Genomic DNA, 13,705 nt, shown 5'->3' on the forward strand with positions numbered 1-13,705 from the left:
CTCAGAGATTGTTCAATATTCCCCAAAATCCACAAGTGTTGTGAAAATGCAAACAAGGCCAAGGCTGGGTTTTGCAAATAAATCCTACCAATGTACAATATCCTTATATTCAGCGTTTCCTTTGCCCGTTGGAGGAAGTGATGGGTCCTCTTTTGACTGCTCTGTGCTGACTGCACATCAGCAACTAGGCTTTCCCTCGGAATAGTCGAGCACGGAAAGAAGGCAAACAATGGCTGTGAATGAAGCCAACCCCCACCTTGAAGATGAGCTATGATTGAGAAGAAGAATACATTTCTTTAAGGTGGAGAGTGACCAGTGGCTGCACAGCATGGAGAATGCGCTTAATGCTATCAGAATACACATTAAAATCTCTCTCAGTAGTAAATCATATTGTATGTGTTTGTTACTCCCATCTAATAAAAAAAGGAAAGATGAGGTGTGGCACTTGGGATTTGATCTGCAAGAAAAATATCCCCCAGTAGTCATTCGTCAAGAGGAGAGACGTAAGGTGGAACATCTTTGGAGCAGATGGTTTAATTCCTGTGTCCCTTTGCTTACTACACCTCCCAAGGGAATGTGCAATCAATATGTTGCTGTTGGGTTCTGCTGTCTGCCCCTAGCAACGAACCATGGGGTGATGGAAGAGTGTAGAACCGTAGAAGGCATGATTTGGGGGCTATGCCAACCTTGGAGTTGAACCTCAGACCAGTTACTAACCAATGGGGTGATTTGTAGACTTTTTGCCCCTTTCATTTTTCAGCATACAGTTCAGTAACAGTACGTTTTTTTTGTTTGTTTGTTTGTTTTCCTTTTAATCTGTGAAATGGTGGTAATGGTAAAAGTGTTTAGCATAGTAACTGGCCTTAATGAATGATAACAATTGCTCCAATTAAATCTTTTCCTTATCAGAAGAAATGTTAGAATTTTGTGGCGTTTACCTTCTTGTGTGCTTTGACGTAGCTTTTTTTTTTTTTTTTTTGACTTCTTAGGATTGCCTTACACATAAAATTTTGGAATGAGATGAGGATCCTTTTAAGAATACTGTATAGTACTTTTGAAAAAAAAAAATGACACGTTTTTAGCCAAGACTTGTTTGGATTTGGAAGCAGTTGGAGAACCAAAAAATCTCTCTTGAAAAAAAAAAAATGAACTTGTTGCTCTAGCGCCCTGGGATTTTCTCCAACGTGCGTTGCTGTCACAGGTCTCAGCTGCCCTCCTTCTCCCTGCAGACCTTTGCCGGGAACGCGAATGCTGACGGCGTGGTGCACCACAAGCTCCTGCACTCCGTGAGAGCCCGCTTCATCCGCTTCGTGCCCTGGCAGTGGAATCCGAGCGGGAAGATCGGCCTGAGAGTGGAGGTCTACGGATGTTCCTACAGTGAGTATTGAACCTGCCCCCTGCGTGCCCGAGTGGCACAGACCGCAGCATGTCAGTAATGTCGTTGAAAGGGACCACTATTGCAAAGTTCTTTCTAGATGTGGATGAACTAGACACGTCCTCTGACAGGTGCAGATCAACAGAGGAGCAGGGCAAAAACAAACCAAAAAAAAAAAAAGCCTGTATCTTTTAGAGCTGAAAGACTTGGATGTGATCATGTGATATATACTCTATAAAAATCTGTATTAAGAGTTTTTGCCATTGAAAAAAGCATTGTGTCCTTTGGAAAGACAGATTTTGAAGCTCAGTTCTTTCTCAGAGGTGGAAATGAGATAGTATGAAATCTGCCCCTCCTGTGGGAACAAATCATATCTTCTGTTCTGGAGAAGGAATATTTCAAATCAGAACTCTCAGAGTTTGTGTCTTAGAATTATGTGTTCTGCTTGCTCATCTGGACCTTGTTTCTTTTGAATGAGAAAGTAGGGCTCTCATGTTGATTGACAACAGGGATAGCATCAGGGATTACGGTAGAATCAGGTCAACATGAGGTAAGAAATCTTCCATCTCTACAGTTCGTTCTCCTGTACTCCAATCTAAAGATCTATCATGAGAGAATTTCTGCCGTAAGTAGTACATTTGTGCTACCTGTATACTAAGACCAGCACTCATGAATAAACACAGATCATCAATACTGATGCCAAGATGAGTTCCTTAGGTCCCTGTGCAGAAATGGTTGCAGAAATGCAGACTGAGGGATGCACCATTTTCTGCAGAGACTAACTGCGTGCCGGCATCAGAAAGAAGAAGTCTCCGTACATATACATTGCGCTAGCTCCATCCCTCATACACACGATGGTGAATTGTGGAAACACAGAGACCCAAGCAACGACTGTTAAGAAGTTCTTCCAATGCACTATGGGCATAGGGTGGCTGCTAAAAATGAGTTTTGCATGGAGATTCATGGGTAAGATGCCTATATTAAGTTTCACAAGGCCTTTTTTGAAAGAATGCATTTTGGAATGCAGTCATCTTCAAAGCACTAGGCCAAGGAAGGCCTGCCCGCTGCTTGCACCCCTGCATCATGAGGCTCACTGCTCACTGCCTGCACCCTTGCATCATGACGCATAGGGCATTTAAAGGGCTTCCTGTCCTTTGACCTGAGCACCCAGCATCTCTTATAACCCTTCCTTGACAGTATGTGACAAGGCCAGTGCCCAGTCTCCTTCTCTTGGCAACCCCAGCTAGGACCCTGCAGGCCTCAGTCCCTCCCCTGGTGCTTTAGTGTTTTGTTCATTGTGGAGGGGGAAGACCCATCCCTCAGATTCAATCTGAAATCATTGTGGTGAAATCACGTTATCATTTTTTTTAAAGTATGTGTTTCCTGTAAAAAAAAAATCTCATTCTAACTGTATCATGACATCGGTAGATGGACAGTGCTTGAAAGTCCAGCATCCCATTGTCAAGATATGAGAATGATGGAGTTTGTTGCCAAAGAACTATACTATTGTAATAATACAGGGGGAAATAGTGGGTAGTGCATAAATGGGAGGGTGGAAGTCAAAATCCCTGCATTTATGAGATTGTACCATGAACAACGAAAAAAAAAGTCTCATTTCTTGCCTCACTGAACAGAATAGCAGTATAACAGAATAACAGTCCCAGCAGAGGTTCATGGGTAATGTGTAGGCTCTAGAGCTTCATGGGAAATACATACTCTGATAAGAACTATACATGGGTTTTAAACTGCTTTGCACCTACTCTATTGCTAATTTCATTTTCTAAGAGCTGTTTGAAGATTCCTCACAGTCCACAGATATTCAACCACACACTAATTAAGAGGGTACTGTGATGTGGCTGATTCTTGCAATCAGCAGATTTTAATGAAAGAAGCTGACCCTGATCTGAGGCTGCCAGATTCAATGGGCGCTAAGGTTTCCAGCGCGAGCTGAAATTTCACAGAGCAAGAAAAAAAGTACGTCTAGGGAGTACAGCTTCCCTGCTTCCCCCTGTGGGCTGCACAACAGATTTCCCACTTGCTTGGCCAGTCCCAGAATTCATGAGGCAACCATGCACGGTAAACCTTTCCATACTTGCAGGGGTCCCACTGGCTCTGTTTTCCATGCAGGAATCTTGGTTTGCAGAGTGCCCCAAATAGAACTGACTTCAGTCACAATGACCTGTATGTAGGCCGATCTCCTCCTCACTACACTGTCCTCATCGCATTTAACCTCTCAGTGGTATTAGTTTCAGATACGTTTTTTTCCATTTATCAAGGATTGCGTTTCTCCTGGTTTGTGGATTAACCTTACTGCTTCCTAAGCCCCGGTCTCAAACCATCTACCACATTCTCTTTATATCCGATACCTTGCTGAATTAGCAGATTTCCATGAACACCACTCCATCCACATGCTGTCTCCAAACCTCCTTATTTTGGCCTGTCCTCTGTAACGGTGCCATTATCCACTAAGTGTCTGAAGTTGAGAGCGTAGTTCGTATTGCAAATCTCACGTAGCAAGAATGAAAGTCTAGTGTTCCTCTATCTTCAACAACCTGTTTATTTTCACATCCCCCCCGACCCTGTCTTGGTAAACAGCCTTACTACTCACGCACTTGCTTCAGCAAATCTCTAGGAAGCAGTCTCGTTCCCTTTTGCACCGCAGCTTCTAATTCTACGTTAACTTACCTCTAAGTCCTGGTAACTCCTAAACCCATGGCCTTGCAGCTTTGGAAATATATGCCCTTGTCAGCATTCACCTGCATGTCAGAGCTTTGGTAATCTACTGGAGCTCCCATCTACATAGCATGGACTTCAAGTAAATTTGTCACACACATCACAGTGAGGTTTTTTTTTTTTAATTAATTATGTTGCATTATGTGACACAGTTTCATAGGCTCTGGGATTCCCCCAACCCCTTTCTGTGCCCTCCCCCCATGGTGGATTCCTCCACCTTGTTGCAGTATTACAGTTCAAGTTCAGTTAGGATTCTTTCATTGCAAGCATAGAGTCCAGAATCTTATTGTCCAGATAAACTCAGTGGTTTCTTGGGGAGACCATCTCTGATCTGAAGGTAGAGCTGGCAGAATATCATCCTGATCAATTGAAAGCCCCAACACAACATCAACAACAATTTACAACATGATGGAATGAATTGACATGGTATTGAGTAACCAATATGTTAAAAAAATGCGGGTTCTTAACCACATCCTGTGACTGACTACTTCATTGACATTTCAATTTTAGTTTATACATAGAACCTGCTGCTATACACCTTAAAATGGCTATAGGGTACTGTTCAGCTGTCTCGTGTCTATTTTCATTTTAGTATTTAGCAGTTTAGAGTGTAGAAGCATAACTTTGCTGAACCTCGCAGATTTTAGGGTAGTCTCAACTGGCTTATAACTCTAACAAGGCGTATGTCAACAGTGAGTTTTGCAACTAAGAAATAGGATTTTGGAGCTGACACCCTGCTTTAGCAGGCGAATCTATTGTCCACAATGCTGATATCCTATACGGGCACCAGATAATGTTCCAGCTGCTCCTCTTCCTATTCAGCTCCCTGCTAATGGTTTAGGAAAGCAGCAGAAGATGGGCCAAGCATTTTAAGGCCTTGCCACCCACGTGAGAGACCCTGATGGAGCTCCGAGGTTTGACCTGTGGTCAGCCTGACTGGTGTGGCCATCCGGGGAATGAACCAGTGGATGGAAGATATCTCCCACCCCTCCTTGGTTTCAAACAAATGAATGGATCATTAGCAAAGGAAAAGAAATAAAATCTCTATCATTCCTTTGCCTTCTTGCCTCAATAAGAAACGTGTGGTTCTTTATGAAAATGAAGATTCCTCATGCAACTCTTCTAGTGCCTTTTACTTCTCTACAACCAAACAGTCTCTCTTTCTATTTCGGAACTTGCCCAAAATCTTTACGCCTCACGGCCTTTGCATATTCTCTCATGTAGGAACATAGTAATCAGTGCTGAAATTCACCTGGTCTGTCCCTCTGCCAATGTCATTCTTATTTCCAACGACACTTGTTCACAGAGGCTCTCTCTGGCCACCTGCCTTGCTTCCGGTGCACCTGCGATTAATCCATGGTTATATGATATGCTTTGATCAGCTCTGTAATGTCTATTGCAAACAGAAATCGTATGCTTTTGTCTACTTGTATTTTGGGTACTTCCAAAAATCTTCGCATTCGAATGTAAGTTCAGTTTTGCTACAGGCATTTGGCACCAAGGCTAAGACAACGCTTGGAAATCCACACACCCCATTGAAATGTTTGGGTTTCAGTCCCAGCTCTGCTTCTGGTTCTGATATCCTGAACATTCACACTCTGGGACACATCAGAGGATGGTTCGAATATTGGAGTCTCTGTTGCCCGCATGGGAAGTACAGATTGGAACACCTGTTCCTGACTTCAGCCTCGGCAAGCTCTGACTCTTGTAGGTCTCTCTTTCTCCCTCTCTCTGTGTATGTTTCATGTCTCAACATCTCCCCAAAATGAAACGAGAAAGCCTGAAATGCTGTAGCATCAGATACCTCTTGTGCTGAGTGACACTTGCAATAGGCAAGTGGAGATGTTCGGTAGAAGTTTGCTGAGTCATGCATGTGCCTGTCACTCCAGCTTCATTCTTTGTGTAGGTGAACAATGTCAGCAGTTGCTCGCTGTCCGCATGTCCACCGTGATGTTCAGGTTACTGGTTTCATGTCAATGTACTTACAAACCTTTCTCTGCAAATTCCATTTCAATATATTGCTAAGGATTGGTAGAAATCTTATATGCGTACAGTTTCTTAAGACATACAGCTTGGCCATTTGGGGAAAGTCATGAGATTCATTTGTTCATTTATTTACTCATGTATTCACTAATTCGCTCGTTCACAGCATTCATTTAGCACTTAAGATACACCAAGCGTCATGCAATGTTCTAGGAATATGAGCTTTGGTTAGTTATGGCAACCTCTCTTTTGTGATCGCATTGCGGCATGCTGGCTCCCTTAGTGAACTCTAGGCTTCCTAATGGTGATAACTCTGCCTGCCCAGATGTGAGGCTCCTGTCAGGGAGCAGAGTATGTGGTGTAAGTGCACTGTGAACTTGTTGCGTGACTGGTATCACTGATAAACTTCAAAGCAGGGAGGTAGTATGCCAAAAAATCCAGAAATCAGAACTCTAGAAAGAGGGGGAAAAAGAAGAGTCGATAAGGCAAGCTGGTTAACACAAGATAACATCATCATCTTCAGCCGAATCTCCAAATACGAATGATCCCTTGGGTGGCATGAAAGTACCCCAGGCAGCAGAAGACGGGCATGCTGGTAAACGGGTGTCAGCCAGGAGGTGATATCATGTTTTTCGTTCAGGAATCCGGAAGGTCCTGAACGTGTGAGATGAAGAAAACTTCTCTCTGCTCAACATATCCCATGTTACCTGTACTCTTCTTTCAGTTGCTTAAAAGTAGTGTTCATCTGGCTGGCTGGAGGAAGACCACTGATGGTAGGAGAGCCTTTACCATTGCCTGCAGTGGGCAGTCCGTGGTCGGTAGGCGATCTCACTGACTCCTTTCTCTTGGGTATCAGTGTCCTGCCGATGCAATCCAGCCCCTTCAGTCTGAAAGGATTCTCTGTTGCTGGAGAAGGCAATGCAAACTGGGAACTTGGGAAGCTTCGATCTCTCTCTCATCTGTCAGCAGTTTGTGGTCAGCTATAAATGCGGGCTTTTGTTTGCTATGTTTTGATTTTTTTTTCTCCCCTCTCTCTCTGACTAATCTGGGTTGTCTTCAGATGACTCTTGCAGTCCCCAGCCATTATTGGGCCCTGCCAATTTCATTCATGTATCCCAGAATCTTCTTTATGCTCGGTGTCTTTAACTTGGGCGTGAGCGCCTTTCTCATTAAATATTGAGTGTATCTGGGATCCCAAAAGGTGACTGGTTGAAGCTTCAGACACTGCTTGACTCCCAAAATTATAGACTATTTTAAAAATAAGATGTACTTGCTTTCCCTAAGTATTATAGCTGAAAATTCATTTTGTCTTCAAAAATCTGCAGACGCCCTGATAGCCAGTTCTGAGGCTTGCTCTTGCTTTGTGACCGAGGGCCATTTGTTGGGGAGTAGATTTCATCAAGTTCAGAGGGAGAAATCCTTTTTGTGAGCTCAGAGGTATTCACTTGATCAGAGGCGTTTGCTCCTACAGAAATAAACCTTCCAGAAAACACGCTTAGCTTCTTTGCTTTATTCTCAACTGTAAATAGCAACGCTCATTACTGAAAGGCAACTCTAGCAATTTAAATTATCGCTCATAAGACATTTAGCATAGTATCTAATAGTGTGTACTCTTTGATAGGCAAGTCTGTGTATTGGTACGTTTTCAGGATATGGGCTTCAAAATCCTCAACCGGCCAGCTTCCTCTCGGACTCATATCTGGGCATGCTCTAGTTCTTACTTCCTTTGTTGTGGGCTCAGAATTCTTAGCTTCCTGCCCCATCTGTGGCTATCCTACACTCGAGAAGGGGACAGAATTCCATCTCCCCTTACATTTTCTAAGCACTTCCTACACAGAGGTGACAAATGCTATGTAAATCAGGAAGATGATGGCTCCATTCTTGCATACAATTATTTGAAAGCAGTCAGGCCCTTCGACTGCTGGATGTCAAGACCATTTTGATTATCACGCATTTTCCATCTGTGACTCTCTGACCTTCATGTTTGCTTGCTACGTATTATTGTTTTTTTCTCATAGGAATCATGGAAGATCACGCCATTCATTTTGTTTATTCATCTGCTGTATCATATTGACTAGTCTTTTTTTTCCCAAACATTTTCAATTGAGTCCAAAAAAATAAATGGAGCGGATATTGATACATCATCTTAATGGGGACAGAATTATGAATATGTGGAATAAAGAAGCCAGTATGTTAATATAGAATACAAGATCTACCTTTCTATCTATGAATCCACTCATGTATGTATATTCCTCTAGAGAAACTGTATGATGTGTGTGATGCATACTGGCAAAACAGGAAGTGAAGAGACATTGCATATGTATCTCTACTCCTGAACAACTCTACTCTTGATAAAAGATGGACTCCCAACAAACCTTAAATATATCTTGACGATAGAATCCTGGGCTTTCTACCATCGTCTATACCTACAGTGTCAGGATACATTTAAATAGCAGAATGATGGACTTATGACTGCTGTTGAAGGGCTACAATATTGTAAGAAGATAGGGAAAGTCCGAGTTGGGGAGAAGGAATGAGGAAGGGATGTGGAAATCTCGAGCCTATCGAACTATATTATTAAATATGTTAGCGCACAGACACACAAAGGAGCAATGCATAATTCTGTAAAGTGATATACTTCTTATGGAGACCCCAAGACAATAGATGGGTTTTGGGGTGGATCATTCTGAATTCTAATTGATGGCATGCTTTCTTGGGGAGAGAACCAGCATCCCTTACATTTTGTTCATTAAATTAGCTACTACCATTGGGAGTGCAGCCATCAGCAACAGCATCCAGCCACTTCCTGTCATTTCCCATGTGTAACTCTGGACCACACACTGTTCATCTGAAACAGGAAGGGGTTATCATTCCTATGAGTTACAGGAACAGAAACTGGAATCTATAAAGGTGACATGGTTTTTTAGCAAATTTAAATATGTTTTAGCCTCAGAGCAAATGTATTTTCTGAGTCCTCTGTGTGTGTGTTCTGTCGCCTGATTGCTAACTCAATTTGGTTATGCTACAAATAGCTCAAATTAAATATATTCCAAAGATGACTATGTCAACTTCTACCATCCACCTGCACCTGGTGCATCTTCCCTTTGCTCTTCACCTTATAAACACTCCCAGCCGCCATGCTGAACTTGAGAGAGGCCTTGATGGAAATGCCCCTCTCCCTTACTTTCCACAGTAAATTCATCAACGCACCCCATTAATATCATTTCCCAATACCAGGACAAATAATACATACACTTCTGTCTTCAGATACATCTTATATTACCTCAAGCTCAACTTCAAGATACATCCTATATTACCTCAGATACGTTTTATATTTTCTCATCTTGTGACCTCATATTGCTTTCTATCTTATAGTAGCTCATCTTATATGACCTCAGACACATCTTAAGCCACCTCAAGTTCAACTTCACCATTTGCTTTCTCTTGTCTCTTTTTTCAGTCCATCATTCAGTTGCAGTCTGCAGAATTGTCATAAAATGGAGTTGAGTCATTGCCTACTAAAACCCTTTCATAGACTTTTGACTACACAGATGGGGGACAGGCAGAACAATCTAGAGTCTTCTATGTGAAACACAGGACCTATAGCATCTATTCTCTTTTCCACTGGCCTCATACAATAAGTTCCAGTCACTACCTGAACTCTAAATGTACCAACTGTCTTCTTTGCCCTCCTGCCTGCCTTTGTATCCAGGTCTTTGTGCAGGTTGCTCTCTTCGTTTGAAATGCATCCTTCCAATCTTCTCGGGATCAGAGATACAGATTGGCAGAGAAGATCTTGTATTTGTTGTTTCACTCCCCAAATACCACAGCAGGATCCTTAGGGCTGATTTGGGCAGAAGCCAGGAGGCAGGAGCGCAATGCATTTCTTTCAAATGGTGGGCAAGGACCAACATACCCAAGCATCATGTGTTCCTTCCCAAGGTGTACATGAACAGGGACATGGAAACAGAAGCAGAGCCAAGATGCAAACCTAAGCACTCCTATTAGGAGACATAGATGTCATAAGCTATCTTCTCCTTTTTTAAAAGATATTTTCATTTGAAGGATAGTTAGAGAGAGAGAGAGTCTTCCAGCAGCTAGTTAAGTTCCCAAATGGCTAGGGCTGGGTCAGGTTGACATGGGCAAGTCTGGGCTTCTCTCCAGAATCCCCATGTGAATGTCATGGGCTCAGACATGTGGGCTACTTTCTGCTGCTTTCCAAGACAGCTGGGATGGAAGCAGAACAGCCAGGACCCAAACCCATATGCTCGCGGAATGTCGGGACCGTGAGTGGTAGCTCAACTTCACAGTTCCAGACTCCAGCACTCTCTCACTTGCTCTGCCACAATCCCCATTCTCAGATCTACTCTTCATCAGCCACATCATCAATGTCATTTTATCAGAGAGGAAAAAAAAAATTCTCAGTGTAGATAAGGCTACCTTGTTTATTTGGCTTGTTGATTTTTCTAGCTTTAAAATACCGTCATTTTATCTCATGGCATTGATGACCAAATATAGATTATTTATCTACCTAAAATATTCATTTCCAAGTGAGTATTCACTATTTCATTGTGAATTATGTGTCTCACCTGCCAGGTTTCATCAGGCAAAGGCAAACACCTACTTAGATACTCAGGAATCAGCACAGAGCAAGGCTTGCTGCAGTCAGTTGTAACTGAAGTCATTGAATGAGTCTCTTCTAAAAAGTCACCCATCAGTGGGTATCTTCAGATTTGGGATTTCAACCAGGTCTGCATGGCTTCCTCGTTTTTACACTCTTTGGTTTCTCATGACAGTGCATTCTGCAGAGCTGTCACCTGACCTTCCTGAGTCACGTGACCTGGAGAGATTTTGCTGGAGCGAAAATATAACCAGCATTGACACTGAAGTGTCCCCCCTGCCCTCCTCTTCTTGCAAAACCAAAATCAGTAATCTACAAACCCCCAGCATACACAGCTAAAGGACTTCTAGAATAAAATTTAGCTACTATTTGGACATAGAGCCCCTGGATTAATACCTCAACTCACATACTTCATCTGTCTTCCCAGACCTAATTCTGCACAAAAACTCCCTGGAGATGTAGCCGTAACAGATCTATTGCATGAGAAGTGTTGTGGTTCTTCTGCCTGTGAAGCCACTGTCTGGGATGCTGGCATCCCAGATGGGTGCAGATTCCACTCCCTACTGCTAGACCTCCAAACCAGTTCCTGTTAATGTGTCCGAAAAGGTAGTGGAAGATCACCAAAATGCTGGCTCCACTGTCGCTTAGATGGGAGGCCAAACCAGAATTCCAGGATCCTGACTTCAGCCTCGTTTAGCCCTGGCTGATTTTGGCATTTGGGAAATAAGCCAGCAAGTGGAAGATCTTTCAGTGTCTCTCCCTTCCTGTCACATTGCCTTTCAAACAAACAAATAGATAAATGTAAAAATAATAATAATAATAAATAATAAATAAATAAAAAAAGACCTACTATGGGACACAATAACACATATGTTACCCTAGGCATAAACATTTTCCTTTTTGTAGCTTGCACATGATAACAGACCAGAACTTAAAACTATTGTTTCAAACTTCCCTTGCTACCTGAATCGGAACATCAGATCATTCCTTGTGATGTTATCTTGCTGATTATTGATCATAAGGGTTTTGAATAAGCCTGATTTTTTTCCTAAGCTGATTAGTACAGTGTTACACACACTGAATCTGTACTCAACTTCAGTTTGTCCTCTACTCTTTGTGTAACTTTGAATAGTCTTAGGTTTTCTGTGGACATCCATTTCTTTTTCTTTCTTTCTTTTTTTCTTTTTTTTTTTAATAAGAAGGGAGAGAGCAAAAGGTAGATGATACGCTGCCTCACGTGTGCGACTGCTTGGGAACGTGCTGGTGGCATGTTCTAACTGTTCAGTGACAGTTCTGTTGATGAAGATATTCATTAGGTAATCTCTGTACTTAGCACCACATCTCTGGTACCTTCAATGAAAGGAGTCAACTTTCTATATATCAAATCCCAAAGGGGTTTCAACACTTTCATCAGGCCACCTGGAGACTTTATGTTATGCAGAATTTTGTTTTGAGTACCTGGATGGATGGGTAGCTGATTATTTTTCAAAAAGCATCCCTAAGTGCTCATCAGGTGGAAGGGTCTTTCAGCCTTCCCTGCCTCATCAAGGATCACACACACCGTTTTCTACCTTGGATTGCCTCCTTTCCACGTGAGGCATTGCACCTGTACTGCCTATCACATGCAATAGCATCGTCCAGAATTTACGAGCCTCAGAGCTGAGACCACGTGCCTTTGCCCAAAGTAACTCGTGAACTCTCAGCTCAGGTGCCCTGTTTGGTGTTATCATCGGGAGTCATTTGTCGTATGTCCTGGAGGCCATCAAGTTGTAACTTTCCACTCTGACTTGTGGCAACTGTCATGCCATGCCAATGTTGTGGAGCTGTTGTGGGTCCCCAGGCCAGCCCTCCAAAGTGAGGCACAGTGGTTAGTGGGAGCTCTGAATCCCACACGGGAGAGCACAGCACTTAAGACCTGGGAAATCCTCCAGGATTACTCATTGTGATATCTTCATAGAACAGATGAGAAAACTAGGTCCCAGAAATGTCTTCAAGCTAAAAAATTAGGTAAATGAGGCCTGTTGATCCTTCTTCTTTTCAAGCTTGAAAAAAAAAATCTCTTATGGAAAGAAAAAAATGGGCATACCTTAGGGTACTGCAAAATGTCTGCAGAAAACTCAATTTTTTTTTTCAGATTTTTCATGAGCTTTTAAAACTTTGTATAAGAAGAACCAAGTTCAAGTACTTCAAAAGTACAATTCTAAGATAGCATGACCATCTTTGCTTCTGTTCCTCAAACCCCCTTATTTCTTCATTTCTGTTTTTTCCTTAATTTTTGTAAAAACATAATGTCAGCTACTTTGCAACAATGGACTTAATACGCCACTAACTACAATAGTCAACAAGTAAAAAGACTACAATTCCATAGCAGTATAAACAAAGCTCAAAAGGAACAGCCGAATCGAAGCATATCTATATTATTTCTATACGTTATTTTTTGTATTCTATACGAGCCACTGATCATAGAAAACACGATCTTTGTCTTTTGTGGATTGTGTTATTTAACAAAATATCTCACACATGTATGATAAAAACTCACAATTTTTATTAAAGAAAAAAAAATGCTCTGTGCTATTCTGTCTCAAATCAATGACTTCTTTATAGAGTTCCTGGCTTGTTGAGTCAAGACATTCCTTGAGCGCTCCGTCAGCCATCTCTGCTAAGCTTTGCAGTTGAAGAAGCGAGTAAGAATTCTTGAACTTTAGGAGCTCCCCTATTTTGGCCACACAAAGCCTTGTGCATGGGGGAAGTTAAATGACCAGGTCTCTTGGGTAACAAATTTTTCCAAATGAATCGATGCCACAGCCCTGGGTGTGATTTAACGGACTATTGCTCGGATGATTTCCATGCTAATGGTGGTGATGTGAAAGCCAGGCATAAAAGGTGAAATGGCCTAATAGCTCAATCAGCCCCTTTATGCAGCCAGTCCATTTACGCACAAATCCCAGGCTCGCTGCCTGACCACTAGCTTTCAATTTGCTGCTTGTTCAAGT

General features: G+C 42.3%; 1 protein-coding gene across 1 annotated transcript in view; it reads left to right on the plus strand.

Moving 5' to 3' along the window:
* LOC121171848 (contactin-associated protein-like 5) overlaps positions 1-13,705 on the plus strand; it is a 462,350-nt gene that overhangs the window by 139,580 nt on the left and 309,065 nt on the right. Inside the window, exon 4 of the mRNA XM_041003565.1 lies at positions 1,230-1,377. Within this exon, the coding sequence (XP_040859499.1) occupies positions 1,230-1,377 (148 nt within the window). The remainder of the gene's footprint in view (positions 1-1,229; positions 1,378-13,705) is intronic.

Source organism: Ochotona curzoniae, unplaced genomic scaffold (assembly GCF_017591425.1).
Source record: "Ochotona curzoniae isolate NIBS_2020 unplaced genomic scaffold, NIBS_Ocur_1.0 scaffold_274, whole genome shotgun sequence".
NCBI lineage: Eukaryota > Metazoa > Chordata > Mammalia > Lagomorpha > Ochotonidae > Ochotona > Ochotona curzoniae.